Here is a 17,998-nt window from a genome sequence, read left to right on the forward strand (position 1 = left end):
CGTTTGGGCAATGGCCTCTCCGATATTCGATGTGTTCACGGTTTGAATTACGTAACGTAACATTTGTGACGATGTTTGTGTTCTCGTTTTTATTTTCGTAATCGTTTAATGTACGTTTAATGTTTAATGAACGTTTCATGTTTAATGAACGTTTAATGAGGGTAAGAATAATGTTTAATGATCATTAAATGAATGAATGAATGTAATGAATAATGCCATGGCGTCGCGTTGGCAGCAGTGACAAGTATAATGGCGATACAACAATTTTTACCGCTTTGCTTTGAAGAATGGGAATGAAGGTGGAGGAGCGTGTTAATATGTCTGGTTGAAGGCTTTGGGTGGTGAGGGGTCTTCAAGCCAGATTTTAGTCTTACAGCCGCCATGTTGGTGCTCGCCGTCACTGTGATGCAAAGCGAAAGACGCCTCAGAGCTGTCACATTCACAATCGCTATGTCGTATGTACTCCCGATACGTGTTTCCTTCATTGTAAAAACTACCAAGTCAACAGTTAAAAGGATTTTGAGTCGATAGGCCGAGTAAGGTTAGATAGGTCTACTGACTACTGATCTGGTATTGATAACAATGTCGTGAACTGACTTACGATGCTAAATTGGACACTATTGTGTAAATTGGTACAACCGAATAGTGGACACTATTCTGAGCAGCATTGAGCAGCAGTTTGACAGATCAGCAATGTCAACATTGTATGCTGATCTAGTCAGGTTCACTATGTTTTTTCATTCAAAATTTTGGTAGATTAGCAAAACTATACATTTTTGGAATATTCAGAGCATGAGGAATCCAAAAATTAATGTTTGCATTTGCGTCGACACCTTTGCGAAAATGACACTCAGGACAGTGATGAAGATGTGTAAAAGCATATTCCTGAACGGTATAGACCAAGTAGATCCTGTGTATAGGACTTATAGTTCCATCTGATACTAACAAGGCTGCTTTCTTGCTTTTTAAACCCATACCTATAACTTCAAAGGACTTGCAATATCATGTATTATGTTATACAGTTTTATCACAAATATAAAGACAATGGTTTTCCATTACCTTTGTTTGTTGCTTTTCTATAACCCTGTGCACTATTTTGAGGCCTTTATTGGATTCCTTGACCCAGAAAACATAGGATTAGCATATTTAATTAAGTTTCTCGGTTGACTAGAAGCCGAGATAGCGCAAAATATGTATTTTATGGCGGCCATTTTGAATATCCAAAATGGCGGCCATGCAGGTGTCTGCAAATGCCAACATTGATTTTCGGATTCTCCATGCTCTGATGATTCCAAAAATGTACAGGTTTGCTAATCCCAAAATTTTGAACGAAATTATATTTGTTAACACAGTGAACCTGACTAGTCAGGTTCACTATGTTTTTTCGTTCAAAATCATGGTAGATTAGCAAACCTATACATTTTTGGAAACGTTATTACATCGAAAATCTGAAAATCAATGTTTACATTTGCGGTGATACCTGTATGGCCGCCATTTTGGATTTCCAAAATGGCCACCATACAGGTATCTCTCCAAATGTAAACATTGATTTTTAGTTTCCTTGTGCTATAACCTTTCCAAAAATGTATAGGTTTGCTAATCTACCATGATTTTGAACGAAATATAATTTATTGACATAGTGAACCTGACTATCTCTCACTTCTTCACCCAAGGAACTTTGATCCAGTGCCATCGGGAGCTATGGAAGAGCTGCATAAATATTTGCTGAGATTTGATGATGGTGTCACTGCGGAACAACCACGAAACAACTGCGAACTTGCGAAGTTGCGAACAACTGTGAACTTGCGAACAACTGCGAACTTGCGAACAACTGCGAAGCCTTGGAGAACAATGATCAACACTGAAACAATCAGTAGCAGATGCTTATACAGTGCAGGAGGACAGTGAGTCTGAACAGGACAGGAAGACTCTGCCAAGTACATGTAAGTCATGTAAAGCCTGTCCTCTGCTGCTACAAGGTGCTCCTCAAGTTGAACCTCTTCACTGATGCCTACAAGAGCATTGGGCTTGCCGACAAGCTGCTGCTAACGCTGCCTGTGTCACAAGTGGCATGTGAACGGACTTTCTCTGCTTTGAAGAGAATCAAAACCCGTCTGCGAAGTACAATGACGCAAGAACATCTTGAGCCGTTCATGTTGATGTCTGTGGAAAAAAGGATCCTGGCCAAACTTGAAACTAAGGATATCATTGATGGTGTGGCTGCCAGAAGCAGCGAACTGCGCAGGCACCTACTCTCTTAGACATGACATGTGCTTGTGTTACTGAAAATAAATTTAATTTTTAGTGGATTTTATTTAGTTTTTTTTTCAAGCATTTTGTCTATTTTCTCAGATAAGCAACATATTAATGAATAATGGGCCGACTTAGGTGAAGGATGCCCAGGCCGGTTTTAAGACCCAGTCCGCTACTGCTTGTGTGGGTATCAGTCTTGCATCAAATAGCGATGTCAGTGATGAACATGGAGAAAGGTTTCACCAGGAAATTGCCATCATGGAGACTCGATATCAAGGCCGATTCAATCCAAACATGATGGGCGACTACTGTTGGACTTTACAGCGTGAAAGTGATTGCTCCTACAAACGCAAAAGTAAAGTTCAGAAGCACTTTTAATGTGATGTAAATAAAAACTTGAAGTTCATTTTATTTTTTGTGATATTTTATAAAGTTCATATTATTTTTGGAGATTTACATTTTTTTATGTGATGTAAATAAAAACTTAAAGTTCATATTATTAGTCCCCTACCGGATGGGACTATAGGTTTGCACGCCGTCCCTCCGTCTGTCAGTCCGTCACGCAAAGAACAGTTTTCCGGACTTTTTTTCTAAACTCTTAATGCTAATGATTTCAAACTTGTTACATGGTTTCCTCATGATAAGTTACAGAGCAAGTTCGAACTTCACGACGTTTCGATCATTTTTGACAAAGTTATGGCACTTTGAACTTTGGTAATTTCCCCAACAGTTTTCCGGACTATAATTTGGAGTGCGGTAAGTAAAAGCTGTTAATATTCCTTGTTTTAACTCCAATTTACATTCTGTTTCCACTTTTAGTGAGAAGTAGGGGTCTGTGCAACCATTCATAAAGTTTATTTGGTGCAAATTGGATAATTTTTAGCCGAGTACCTCAGACCGTGAGTTGGTAATTATATAATTCACACATCGTGCAATACGTGCAGGCTGCTCCACGGAGCAACCTTGCGGGCTTATTTTAACTCCAATTTACATTCTGTTTCCACTTTTAGTGAGAAGTAGGGGTCTGTGCAACCATTCATAAACTTTATTTGGTAAAAATCGGATAATTTTTAGCCGAGTTACCTCAGACCGTGAGTTGGTAATTATATAATTCCCCCAACAGTTTTCCGGATGACAGACTGCCGGTAGGGGACATGTATTGCAGCGCAATACTCAGAATGCTTGTTTTTTGTGATATTTTATGAAGTTCATATTATTTTTGGAGATTTACATTTTTTTATGTGATGTTAATAAAAACTTGAAGTACATATTATTTTTTGTGACAATAAATAGACTTATTGAGACTTAATCAAGAAATTCGCATGCTCTAAATATTTCTTTCCACACTTATGATGTACTACGTCAAGGTTACGTGATAGCGAAATTTTAAGGTCAGATTCGGATTCCTGGACACCAAATTAGTTAAAAACAGTTGACAATAAGTCAGAACCAATTTGACTGTTGACCAGTGTTATCGGCAGAAATTTTTCGATGGCAGCCATCTTGGAAAAATGGCTGCCACGGTTGACACAGGATAGATCCAGAATGCCTCCAATCTTTAAAATGTTCCCTATGATGTCTAGTACGAGTCTGCCAAGTTTCATGCTTTTATCGTTCACTGTTCGTTCACAGATGTTCAACACTGCATTCAACATTTAACCCACAGCATTTAACCCCTGACTATCTCTTCTCCTTCTCCTTCCTTTCGCTTTGATTATTTACCTATTGATTTTTGTCTTTTTTGCACTTGTTTTTTGTACTCTGTCAAAGCATCTTTGGGCTTCTTGAAAAGCGCTATATAAAATAAATGTATTATTATTATTATTATTATCATAAAATGCACAATACTCTCATTTTTTAGTACCTATCCGCTGGACTATCGGGTCTGTGTGGGAGCGCGCCAATTAGGAATATAGTTTTATCGTGCATTATTTTGTGACCGGCATTTTAAAAAATAAATCCGATATTTTTGTCCATTTTAATTCCGTGACGGTTGAATTAATTATTGCAGGTTTGAAGACTGCCGGTGGGATCCGTGAAGGTAAGCGCTTACGGCTTCTCCCCCACTTGCTCCCCGCGGGTATAACGAAGGTCTGCCATTGAATTGAACGCCTCCGAGTTAAAGCTCGATTGGTCCTCCGTGTCAACCTGCGGTGTGAACCACAGGGCAGGCACACGACAATATATAATCAAGCACACAGCCATGCAATCTCCATAGACAAACATTGGCAGTAGAATGGGCCATACTGAAGAGCTCGGTGACTTTCAACGTGGCACCGTCATGGGATGCCACCTTTACAACAAGTCAATTCGTCGAATTTCTGCCCTGCGAGAGCTGCCCCGGTCAACTGCAAGTGCTGTTATTGTGAAATGCAAACGTCTAGGAGCAACAACAGCTCAGCCATGAAGTGGTAGGCCACACAAGCTCACAGAACGGGACCACCGAGTGCTGAAGCGCGTTGCATGTAAAAATCCTTCTGTTCTCGGTTGCAACACTCACTACCGAGTTCTAAACTGCCACTGGAAGCAACGTTAGCACAACAACTGTCCGTCGGGAGCTTCATGAAATGGGCTTCCATGGCCGAGCAGCCGCACACAAACATAAGATCACCATGCGCAATGCTAATCGTCAGCTGGAGTGGTGTAAAGCTTGCCGCCATTGGACTCTAGCAGTGGAAACGAGGTCTCTGGAGTGATGAATCACGCTTCACCATCTGGCAGTCCAATGGACAGGTCTGGGTTTGGCGGATGCAAGGAGAACGCTACCTGCCTGAATGCAAAGTGCCCACTGTAATGTTTGGTGGAGGAGGAATAATGGTCAGGGGCTGTTTTTCATGGTTCGGGCTCGGCCCTTTAGTTCCAGTGAACGGAAATCTTAACGCTACAGCATACAATGACATTCTAGACGATTGTGTGCTTCCAACTTTGTGGCAACAGTTGGGGAAGGCCCTTTCCTGTTTCAGCATGACAATGCGCCCGTGCACAAAGCGAAGTCCATACAGAAATGGTTTGTCGAGATCGGTGTGGAAGAACCTGATTTGCCTGCACAGAGCCCTGACCTCAGCCCCATCGAACACCTTTGGGATGAATTGGAACACAGACTGCAAGGCAGGCCTAATCGCCCAACATCAGTGCTTGACTTCACTAATGCTCTTGTGGCTGAATGGAAGCAAATCCCCGCAGCAATGTTCCAACATCTAGTGGAAAGTCTTCCCAGAAGAGTGGAGGCTGTTATAGCAGCAAAGGGGGAGAGGGGGACCAACTCCGTATTAATGGCCATGATTTTGGAAAGAGGTGTTCGACGAGCACATACAGGTGTGATGTTCGGGTGTCCACATACGTTTGGCCATGTCGTGTATATAGTTAAGAGAGATTGCTGTCCATTCGGGGTTCAATCCCCGACGCAGTTATAAACTGTCATCCCGGTGTTTCACAGGTAGGAGGTTGATTCCTCAGTGTGTGTGCCGTCCCTCGGATGGGCATCGAACTGGCATCTTGTCTGCCAGCCTTAGTTGGTGGACGTTAAATATCCCACGACGTGTTTGTGAAAAGAAGGCAAGCTATCACCGGCACCATTTCCAAATTTCCAAATTTCCAAGTGTCAAAACGAAGGCATCTTGGACAAAACACAGAGTGAAGATATTTTGAAATTGGGGGGAAAAAAGGAAGAAAACCCATCGACGTCACTGATGAGAAATGATTCGCATGGTCCTGGGGTGTGTCCGCCCATGCATTTGACTTGTTTTTTGGTCATCACGTCACGACTCAAAGTCACAAAATAAGCAATTTCCTGGAAACACTTTAATCGTCCCCTCTGGTTTCTTCGGACGTCCAGATACCTGGTTGCTCCGTACATGGTCGTCGCAACATGAACTGTGAGTGTGAGAGAAAAAAAAGATCCTTGGAACGGATTGTGATGATAGTCGACGCTGAAAAATATGTTTGATGGTGTACGTACGTTGTGCGTACGTGTATGGTGTATGTACGTACGTTCATGATGTACGTACGTTGTAGTTACTACAACGTACATGATCTTGTACGTTGAAGTTAATTTAAGTGTTTAAAAGTTTAAAATACGATAAAATGTTGGGTTTTTATTAATAGTTTAATAGTGGGGCGGCTTAGCCCAAATATTCAAAAGAATTGTGCATTTTGTGATACAAGCACCAAATTTGGCACAAATGTACATTAATATGTTGCGAACATTTTCAGATATTGGGCCACTTGAAATTCCGTAATTTTTTTTTTCTAATTTTTTCAAATTTCGTAATTTCAAATTTTTCGGGTGACACCGTCACAATTTCGGTCTTCGAGGCCGGCCGATAGGCAAAGTGTGACCGGAAGGGACGAGGTTCTCCTGACCACGTGGCCCTCGATCTGGGAAGCGAGAGGCGTTCCATTAGTGGACGCGCCCCTCACGCCCGACTTTTGGGCGGCCCCGGCAGGCCGTTTGTTTTGACGTTCCGTGACAGGCCCCGCACCCCCACCTCCGGGCCGACCGGAAGCTTGTGCTGAGTACATCATACCTGAACAACTCAGTGAGGCAGAACACAGCAGTGCACACCAGGGTGACCCCTTCAGTGCATAAACCAATTAACCTGTCCACTGCAGGGCATATAGAAATGAAGTTATTTTCTGCATATAATAATAATATAAGTTCAGTTCTATATAACAATTTCTGTTATCACCACTACCACTACAACTACCACTACTACAAGCTTTGTCTGGAATTTTGTGGACTAACAGACAAACAGACATACAGACAAGCTGGGATCAAAACATTACCTCCTTCCACCATTGAGTGTAGAGGTAAACATCATGGAAATTATATCATGCCCTAGATTTAATTCATGCTTACCCGTGTATTTGCTTCACTGGTTCACAAGGTCTTTTGCATACATGTAATTCAGACTCTCGTCTTCATTGCTGACCACACAATGTTCGCAACATATTAATGTACATTTGTGCCAAATTTGGTGCTTGTATCACAAAATGCACAATTCTTTTGAATATTTGGGCTAAGCCGCCCCACTATACCGGCCGGCCTCGAAGACCGAAATTGTGACGGTGTCACCCGAAAAATTTGAAATTACGAAATTTGAAAAAATTTGAAAAAAAAAATTACGGAATTTCAAGTGGCCCAATATCTGAAAATGTTCGCAACATATTAATGTACATTTGTGCCAAATTTGGTGCTTGTATCACAAAATGCACAACAGGTTTGCTATGCTGCTACACTATAAATAATAGTTTCATTTTGTCATCATTCGTCCACCATTTTCTTATACGTCATGCTACATAACGTTTCTGCTGACCCTTTCACTCAATGGTGAAGAATCACTTTTAAAATTCTCGTGTACGGATTCTAATTCAAATCTTCACCAAAATGGAATCAATTCTTCCTTGTCACACACACAACATGTTCATTAAGTTTCGGCGGAATCCGTCCACAACTTTTTGAGATATCGTGCTATATATAGTTTTTGTCCCTATCTCTCCATGGTGAAGATTCGTTGACAAAATTATAGTATCCGGATTTGGATCTTCACCAAAATCGAATGATTTCGTCCTTGTCACACACCAAAACTGTCAAGCAAATTTGATCCCCATTGTCCATAACGTTTTGAGATATCCTGCAACCAAAAAGTTGGTGTGCGTCGTATCTTGAGTAAATAGGTGGTAAATCAGGTACCGTGAAATGGGGTGAATAGGGACAGCAAGGTGAATAGGGACACAAACTGAAAAAAAGTTCGGAAACTTTTTTCGCTGAAAATTGATAACCATACCGATTTGTTGATATTTGGGTTGAAAGTGTTCTCTTGTTTTTTTAAAAAGCAACTTATAGTCCCTATTAACCCCATATATGGGTTAAATAGGAATAAATAGGATTTTTATGACTGTCCCTATTCACCCCGTTTTACGGGTGAATAGGGACGGTCACTAATACAAAAAAATAATAATCAAGAAACAATCCTGAGTTTCCAACTTATTGCTAAATTGATAGCTCAGATGGATGCACATAATATGCACCCATAATATAAACCACGGTGCCAATGAAAAAAAATATGGGATAAAACGTTTCTCCAAACTGTCCCTATTTCTTGATTATTATTGTCTCCCGTCGCACCGCGGAGCGAAAGGGGGACTATGGTTTTCCCCTCCCTCCGTGTGTCCGTCCATCCGTCCGTCCGTGCGAGCATGCGTGCGCGCGTAAGCGAAGGACCGCATTCGAATTTGGTGTGTGGGTGCAACCCATGTCAAAATCCAAGATGGCCGCCGCCATGTATGTCTGATGCCATGTATGTCTGAACCTTGTGAGCGAAATATCTTGAAAAATAAGCGAAGTACCAACTTCTAATCTGGTGTGTGGGTGTATCTACGCATAAGGAAGAACCCTATTGAAAATTGGGTCGCCACGTCAATATCCAAGATGGCCGCCTTGCTTCTTCCACTTTGTCAACTCGCATCACTTCACCAACGGGGACCTCGGCATAACGCTTGTTTTTTTTGTATTAGTGACTGTCCCTATTCACCCGTAAAACGTGGTGAATAGGGACAGTCATAAAAATCCTATTTATTCCTATTTAACCCATATATGGGGTTAATAGGGACTATAAGTGGCTTTTTTTTTTTTAAACAAGAGAACACTTTCAACCCAAATATCAACAAATCAGTATGGTTGTTGGAACCCATCTGTGGATCGGTCCCATCGGCCGATGGGTCTGACCCATCTGTGGATGCGTCCGTAATATTTCGTCCGTAATAACCGGTGAGCGTTTACTGCCGATAACTTTTGCAACAAGTTCATCACAAACTTGACGTTGTCGTATTGTATCCATGTTGAATGCAATGATGGGAATGATTGAAAACGTGACCCAGGCCATATTTATACCATGTCTATTCACACGCCAGACACAAGACGTTTTACATAAACACTGAGGGCCTCATAGAATCACATAATGCGTTATTGTGTTTATATAATTGACAATGCCCCGATTACGAAGCCACACCTTCATCTTTAGCTTTGGGGTGATTAAGGCATGCCAGGAATTGCTGTATAAACAATGGAGAGCGACATTATCTTATTTAAATGGAGCGACATTATCTTATTTTTATCTTATCGACAAACGGTTATCGACAAACCACATGTCACGGACTGCTTTATAAACATTTATGACATCAATTGCTTATTTTTAGGTTCAAATAAACATACTCATCCACCATTGATGCATACACATTCCTTCAAGGTGAACAACACATCCGCAGATGGCGCAGACCCATCGGCCGATGGGACCGATCCACAAATGGGTTCCAACATGGTTATCAATTTTCAGCGAAAAAATTTCCGAACTTTTTTCAGTTTGTGTCCCTATTCACCTTGCTGTCCCTATTCAACCCATTTCACGGTATCCAATTACAGAGAATCAAGGAGTGTTTATTGACAGTTGGGAAAGCTTTAACAAAGGAGATGGGTGCGGAGTACTGTTATCTTGGCATGCAGACACATAGCTCAAACCCACATCCCCCATGACCAGCGCCAGTACCCCTAAAATGTATGTGTGTGTGTGTGTGTGTGTGTGTGTGTGTGTGTGTGTGTGTGTGTGTGTGTGTGTGTGTGTGTGTGTGTGTGCACGTGTGTGTGTGCAAGGACCTATTCACCCCATTCCACGGTATCCAATTACAGAGAATCAAGGAGTGTTTATTGACAGTTGGTAAAGCTTTAGCAAAGGAGATGGGTGCGAAGTACTGTTATCTTGGCATGCAGACAGACATAGCTCAAACCCACACCCCCCATTACCAGCACCAGCACCAGTACCCCTAAAATGTGTGTGTGTGTGTGTGTGTGTGTGTGTGTACGTGTATGTATGTACGTGCATGTATGTGTGTGTATGTGTGTGTGTGCACACGTGTGTGTACGTGTATGTATGTACGTGTGTGTGTGTGTGTACGTGCGTGTGTGTGTGTACATGTGTACGTGTGTGTGGTTTTTTTTTGTTTGTTTTTGTATACTGAATCGAGGCTCGTGAAAGAGCTAACATTTATTTCACAAACAAATCAACCAGACAAACAAAATATACAAAAAGAGGGAGCGGAAGACAAGATGGGGAGAGAAGGGGAAGCACACAACCACAACATTTGAGAGCAGGGAGAAGTGTGGGAGGGAGAGGGCTTGGGGGGAGGAGGCGTGGGAAGGGTATAAAAGGGAAGGGAGAGGTATAAAACACAAGGGGACCGAAATCAGCAGGGGTAGAAAAGATCAAGGTTTTGGATGGGGGAGGATAAGAGATGGTGGTGAACAGCTGTTTTAAAGACCTGGAGGGTGGAGTGGAATTGAAGAGAGTGAGGGAGTTTGTTCCAGAGGAGGGAGAAAAGAGGAATGAAGGAGTGAAGGTGAGCAGAAAGTCTTGGTTTTGGCAGTTTAACCATAAGAGGGTTGCAGGCAGATCTTGTGCGACCTGTAGGAATATTTGGGGGACAGAGCCCAGAGAGAGCTGAGGGGGGCAAGGCCAGAGAGGAGTCGGTAGAAGATGGAAAGACCACCAACCTGCCTGCGGTGAGGGAGTGAAAGGCCCTTGGAGTTAGCTTCATCGCGGGAGATTCCAATGATTCTGAACGCTTTGGTTTCAACAGCGTGAAGACGAGCTTGGTGTGAGGCAGGAGCACTAGACCAGAGGGGAGAGCAGTATTCCATAGAGCTGCGGATGAAAGCCTTGTATGTGGTGAGGAGCTCAGGTGTGCCAAGGAAGGACTTCGCACGACGGAGGATGCCCAGTCGGCGACTGGCTTTGGAGGCCAGATTTGAAATGTGGTTTTCCCAGGAAAGATCATGGCAAATAGTGAGACCCAAAAGCTTGAGTGACAGAACTTCTTGGAGAGAATTATTCAGAAAGTGGATGGGAGGGTTGTCCAGTCGGTCTTTTCGGAGAGACATCGTAAGAGTGTGAGATTTATCAGGATTGAAAGACATATTCCATTTGTTTGCCCAGTCTGTGATTTTGTCCAGGTCTGCAGAGAGTGAGGAGGCTGCAGACTGCCGATCTGAGGGATGAGGAATGGAGCGACAGAGAGTAGAGTCGTCAGCAAAGAGATAGAGAGGATTTTCAAGAGAGTCAGAGAGATCATTTATGAAGACCAGAAAAAGCACAGGGCCCAGAACACTACCTTGGGGAACTCCAGCCTGAACAGGAAGAGGAGATGAGAGAAACCCATTCAGGGCCACACGTTGACTACGAACGTGTGTGTGTAGGTGTGTTTGTGCATGTGTGTTTGTGCATGTGTGTGTATGTGCGCATGCACGCTCATGTTTGTGTATGTGCACGTGCATTCGCGTGTTTGTGTGTGTGCGTGTGTGTGTATGTATGTGTGTGTGCGTATGTGTTTTTCGTTCAGTATCGAGGGGAACTTTTTTTCCCCCAAATTGTCCAGTCCCCCCTCCCTCTTCCCCCCCAATCGTGCAAATAAATCTCAGCCGGCTGCTGAGGGAGCCTTTGTTTCGTACTCCCTTTGTGCCGGGAACAAACGAGGTGCAATTTTTACATTGCAGTGATTTCTGATAAATACATCGCGAGGTCTCGTGCTCGTGGCGTCTCTCTCGGCGTTTTCAGGTCGGCGCTTATAGTTGCTGCATGTAGTGCAGAACGAACGATCGAAGGACCAGGTGCGATTCTTCTCACGACGGCTTGGTCGGTGCACAAAGAGCGCAGGGACCAATTGTGCGTGTGTTGCAGAGCGAGGCGGCGCAAAGCGATACTCGCACAATTGCAAGCCATGTTGGAGCTGCAACTTTTGCCAGTAGAGCAGGACTCATATGGACAGTGTGTCGGGTGAACACTTGCGTATCAGGAAGAGCATGAGGATCCCCTTTTGAGCCCTTATTATACCGAGGAAGAGGATTATTTGGAATCCTCGAGGATTATTCGGGCAATCGATCTGGAGCCGGAATCCAAGTGCTGTCGTGGTCATCGTAGCACACCCCTAAGTCACAGACATCGGCTAACAAGTTCCCCGGTTGGAAAACAGGGAAAATCCCCATCAACTTAAAAATAATTTTTTTTACTTCATTCCCACTTGCAGGGAATAGGGTGTCACTCCACTCCATCAGAGTCCACTGTACCTGCACCCACTGTAGAGGGAATTTTAAAATTCCCTCAAGATGATGGACCCAGCTTGCGTATATCATATTCCCGTCAGGAAACGACTCGTTGTTATCCGGCAACTCCGGGTACTTTTGCTAGTCTATAATAATAAAAGGCAGTGTCCGTCCGTCCGTCCGTCTCCTCCATAACTCCAAAATCATGAAACCTAGTGGCCCTAAACTTTGCATGCATACACCTGGAATGCCAACAGATTGCCAGGATGAAAACTGGGTGTTTGGGTGTGTTATAACACCCTTTTGAGGATGATTCATGACGTACTCATAAGAAAAAAACCCGATGTGGTGGCTTACCAATATGGCGGCCCACCATCTTGGTTATCCCACTGCACCTCGCTGGGTTCTTAAGCCGCCATTTTGTTTCGGCCTACTCAAACGTGCCTTGCCTTGCCTTATCATTCCATAATTGAAGCATATTGTCGCGTGTCTACCCTTGGTGAGCACCTTTGGGTAGCACGGAAGGCCAAACGAGCTTTAACTCCGAAGCGTTCAGTCCAATGGCAGATAATAAGCGTGGGGGGAAGCAAGACGGAGGGGAGACCGGAGCGCTTACCATCACGGATCACACTGCCAGTCCCCAAACCTGCAAAACATAACTCAAACGAAAACGGATTTAAAATGTCAAAAAATAACAGCTTTATTTAAATAAATGCCGGTACAAAGAAAATGCACAATAAACTAAATTCCTATACGGGACGTCCCCACAAACAGACTTGAAAACAGACGAAGGATAAAATAACTGGAAATAAATATGCGTCTGTGTGCACTTAACTCACTGATGGGTGCGTCTTGCCAGGAATCTTCAAAGTCGTCTCAGGCCTTCACGGTAAAATGCACACGCTCTTCCGCACAGTGCGTGGGCAGTAAAAACCAGGCCTTGAGGTGTGTCGCGCTCACTCTGGGCCTCGCGCGCGAAACAAACAGGAATTGTCGCACAGCTCGTCGTTCTTGCTTGGGGAAAACCGCAGCTCTCCGTCCGTGGCTCTTCCGTCTCATGAACACCAGCCCGATGCCGGAACACGGCGCTCGCGATGAAGCCTCCCCATGCAGAGACCGAAACACAACCATCCACTATCTCTTTTTGGAACTAGATGGTATTCATAGAATACTTACGCTGCGCAGTCAACTTGTTGCGAGCCAACTCTTCTGTTTTTGAACATTTTTTTTCTTTGATCCAATATGGCTGCAAGACCACGTGAGCGATGACATCATAAATTTATATTCTCAAATATAATTGTTGCAGAGATCACGCTCAATACATTTCAATCTGATCAGAATAAGCGTTTTCCCTGTCGAATTATGACATCATAATTATGGAACCAATGATGTCATCGTTAACAACACCTACTTCCCGTTCTTTACAATGAGCCATGTTGAAATTTTTTCCATGCAGCGGTTTTGGAGATATAGAGGTGCAACATTTTTCGGTTTTTCCAAGATGGCGCCTGTACCACATGACCTATGATGTCATGATTATGATTAAAATATTCTAAAGGAGGAGGCGCTCCGATGGTGAGATTTTCGTGTCTATTAGACCAACAGTTGCTGAAATTTTTAAAATAATGATTGGATGGATAAGTGTTGTATTTGTCAAATTATGATGTCATAACGAAGGCACCGATGACATCATCATTACATATCTTATTCCCCATGGGGAGTAGTTGACAATGAGCCAGGTCTCAATTTTTTCCATGGAGTGGTTTCAGAGATATAGAGGTGCGAAGTTTTTCCAAGATAGCGCCTGTACCACATGAGATATGACGTCATAATAATCATTAAAATATTCTGCAGGAGGAGGCCCTCCTATGGTGAAAATTTCATGTCAATCGGACCAACGGTTGCCGAGAAAATGAATTTTTTAAATGCAGACACAGCACACGGCACACGTACGCACATGAATGCTTCATCCTGGTTTTCGCTTCGTGAGCGCTGGGTAACAAGAGGCTCAAGAGGGAACGTTCGCTCTCAATGCCCAGACGCCAGACGAACAAGGGGACGAGGAGAAGATGCCGGCACACAACCATCACTGCCAGACCCAAATCCGAGAAGGGGGAGGAGAGGAGCAACAACGACCGTTCGCTATGGCAGCCAGAACGAGAAGGGGAAATGTCCGCCGCTCCAACTACTTTGTACACACTGCTGTGACGCCATTTGTCGTGCTTCACCAATCAGCGTGTGCTTCTTACCAGTCCTTCCCGTCAATCAAAACCCCCGCCAATCACGGCTCATCGTGGCGTGGCCTCAGCCTGCCCAACCTGTGCGCTTCCCAAGTCGGGGTTGTCAGTGGTAGGGCTTGATGTATGACTTCTGGTATGTTTTTATTAGGACGTTTAAATGTGGGCGATTGTGTGGCTACGTGTCTACGGTGTGGTGCCAAAACGGGACATAGGAAATAAATTACAGAGGTAACGACGTACAAGGGATAATTACCCATAATCCCTGAGCTAATTAACATACCCCACTCCTCGTATTGGGGACGAAAATACAAACTTAACCCGACAGTCTGGTCTAATACAAAGTCCCTACTAAAAGTACATCGAGGTGGTTCTTCTTCTTCGCGACAGTCGGAGCACACCAATCTATGCAATTCTACCTGGACTAAAGTAATCACTGCTTACCCCCAACAAACGTAACAATATCATCAAAATCTGGATTCGGATATGTGGATTTGATGCTGTAAACGAAATAATCTCCAAATCTGGAATTAAATCTGACGATGTAGTACATGTTGCGATTTTACAAGTGTATATATACCCTGGTGTTGGTGTTGTTGGGCTAGTTACTGGTGTTGGGTGTTGTTGGGTGTTGGGTGTTGGGTGGGTACAAGTGGCCCTGGTGTTGGGCTAACCCTGGTGTTGGGCTAGCGGCTAGGGTGCCAGCTTAGGATCCTAGGATCCTGGGTTCGAATCCCGGTCGATCGCTGAATTAACGCCAGGGGGGTTGACTCAGCCTGTCATCCTTCCGAGGTCGGCTAATTGAGGACCAGTTCACTGGTAATTCCCTGTTTGTCGTTAAAGGCGGCAAAAAGGGTTGGCGTCAGGAAGGGCATCCGGCCGTAAAACATTGCTTCAAAAAGGGGACCGAAAAACAACAACAACCACGGTTCCCGAAAAAGGCCAACCCCCGCTTGTGGGGAAAAATGGCCTCTAAAGGTGGTTATATATATTATATATATACATTTATTTAAGTGACGCTGTAATTCTCACTCTGAGGTTGTTTTTTTAAATTGAACTTAATAATAGTTTTGAACTGAATTCTTACTTCCATGGGAACTGCTCGGAGACACGTTTTTTGAATGAAATGTTTTTAACAACAGGCATTTAAAGGCCATTTTCCCTGCTAGAGCGGGGGTTAGCCGAGTGGCCCCATGACAATCTTCTCCATTTTGCCCTATTTTCTGCATCTCCCCTTGATAAACCCCTTGCCCGCATTTCCTCTTCCACCACCTTTACTCAAGTCTTTCTCGGTCTTCCCCGTCCTCTACTTCCTTCGACATTCATTTCCATCACTCTTCTCAACCAGTAACTTTCATCCTTCCTCAACACATGACCAAACCATCTCAACCTCTTTCTCTTCACAGCATCCATCACAGGTTATATTCCCATCATCTTTCGCAATTCATCATTTGTCTTCCTCTCTCTCAACAATACACCGCACATCCACCGAACCATTCGCATTTCCACCCTTTCCAGCCTTTGTTGCTGCTCCACATTCATTACCCATGTCTCGCTTTCATAAATCATAACACTTCTCACACATGCAGCATACACCTTTCCCTTCAGCTTCAACGACACTCCCCTCCTCGTCAGCATGCCACTCAGTTCCCGAAACTTCTTCCATGCACATCTCACTTCATCAAGCATTGCTGAGTCTGATCCACCTTCTCCATTCAGCATGGCTCCTAGGTAGCAAAATGTTTTCACACCTTCCAGCTTCACGCTGTCTCCAAGATGGAACTCAACATTTCCTCCATCTGCAGCTCCCTATGTGCACACCTTACATTTGAATGCAGCTGCCACACTGGTTAATGACCCTCGCAGCCCACGACATTTTTGATGAACCCACTCAGCGCACATTGTACATTGAATGGAGTTCACTCCGACACCCTTCCTGCACACAGCACGAGGTCACTTCCCAGTTCTTTCCACTTCACCACATGCTTTACCACTTGCCATCACCTTCGTTTTTCTTATATTCACCTTCAGACATTTTGTCTCCATACATTCCTTCTACTTGTTCATCTTCTCCTTCAGTCCATCCATACTTTCCGCCATCAACACCAGATCATCTGCATACAACTCCCACGGCAAACCCTCCTCTACATTCCGAGCCAGCACCTCCATCACAGCTACAAATAGTAGTGGACTTAGTACCGACCCCTGATGCACTCCCACCTTCAGCTGAAATGCACCACTGCTCCCGTCCTTTGTCCTTACCGCTGTGCACGCTCTCTCGTACATTGCCATCACCACTCTGATCAACCATTCCTCCACTCCTAACTTCCTCAATGCACATGTCACTACTTCGCATGGAACGCTATTGAATGCTTTCTCCAGATCAACAAACCAAAGAAACAACTTCTTCCTCTTCTCCATGTACTTCTCCTGCAACTGCCTTACAATAAAAAGCACGTCTGTCGTTCCTCTTCCTGGCATAAATCCAAAATGCATTTCGTCGATCTTCACTTTCTTCCTTATCCTCCTCTCCAACACCCTTTCCATTACCTTCATTCCATGCTCCAATAACTTTATCGCTCGATACGATCAACAGTCCAGAGAGTCACCTTTTCCCTTGTATAGAGGGACGAGGGTACTCAGTTCCCAATTCACTGGAATGCGGCATTCTTTCACCACCAGATTACAGATCTCTGTCATTCTCTTCACACCCCAACTTCCCGCTGCCTTCAACATATCTCCCACAACTGCCGTCGGCCCTCCTGCTTTTCTACTCTTCATTGCTTTTATTGCTTGCCTGGTGGTTGGTTGGTGTTGGCCCTGGTGTTGGGCTAGCGGCTAGGGTGCCGGCTTAGGATCCCAGGATCCTGGGTTCGAATCCCGGTCGATCGCTGAATTAACGCCAGGGGGGTTGACTCAGCCTGCTCATCCTTCCGAGGTCGGCTAATTGAGTACCAGTTCACTGGTTTCCGAGGTCGGCTAATTGAGTACCAGTTCACTGGTAATTCCCTGTTTGTCGCTAAAGGCGGCAAAAAGGGTTGGCGTCAGGAAGGGCATCCGGCCGTAAAACATTGCTTCAAAAAGGGGACCAAAAAACAACAACAACCACGGTTCCCGAAAAAGGCCAACCCCCGCTTGCGGGGAAAAATGGCCTCTAAAGGTGGTTATATATTGCTTTTATTGCTTGCTCAACTTCCTTCTCCATTATCTTCTCTGCCGGTCCAAAAACTGGATTACTCTCGATGTTGCCATCCCATTCATTCTCTGCATTCAACAGCATTTCATATATCTCTTCCATCTCCCTTTAATTCCATCTGGATCCACAACGATTTGTCCCAATTCATCCTTCAAGCAACTCACCCCCATCACATCACATCTCTCTTTTGCTATCTGCTTTGCAATCCTGAATACCGCTCTC

General features: G+C 44.1%; 2 protein-coding genes across 2 annotated transcripts in view; both read left to right on the top strand.

Moving 5' to 3' along the window:
- The window catches only part of LOC137438926 (lys-63-specific deubiquitinase BRCC36-like), a 67,877-nt gene extending 65,218 nt beyond the window's left edge, over positions 1 to 2,659 (top strand). Inside the window, exon 5 of the mRNA XM_078767448.1 lies at positions 1,674 to 2,659. Coding sequence (XP_078623574.1) covers positions 1,674 to 1,729 — 56 coding nt within the window. The 3' untranslated portion in view covers positions 1,730 to 2,659. The remainder of the gene's footprint in view (positions 1 to 1,673) is intronic.
- Positions 2,660 to 6,020: 3,361 nt separating this feature from the next.
- LOC144888216 (uncharacterized) overlaps positions 6,021 to 17,998 on the top strand; it is a 117,765-nt gene continuing 105,787 nt past the window's right edge. Inside the window, exon 1 of the mRNA XM_078767447.1 lies at positions 6,021 to 6,128. Coding sequence (XP_078623573.1) covers positions 6,122 to 6,128 — 7 coding nt within the window. The 5' untranslated portion in view covers positions 6,021 to 6,121. The remainder of the gene's footprint in view (positions 6,129 to 17,998) is intronic.

The sequence above is a fragment of the Myxine glutinosa genome, chromosome 13, assembly GCF_964187855.1.
Source record: "Myxine glutinosa chromosome 13, kmMyxGlut1.1, whole genome shotgun sequence".
NCBI lineage: Eukaryota > Metazoa > Chordata > Myxini > Myxiniformes > Myxinidae > Myxine > Myxine glutinosa.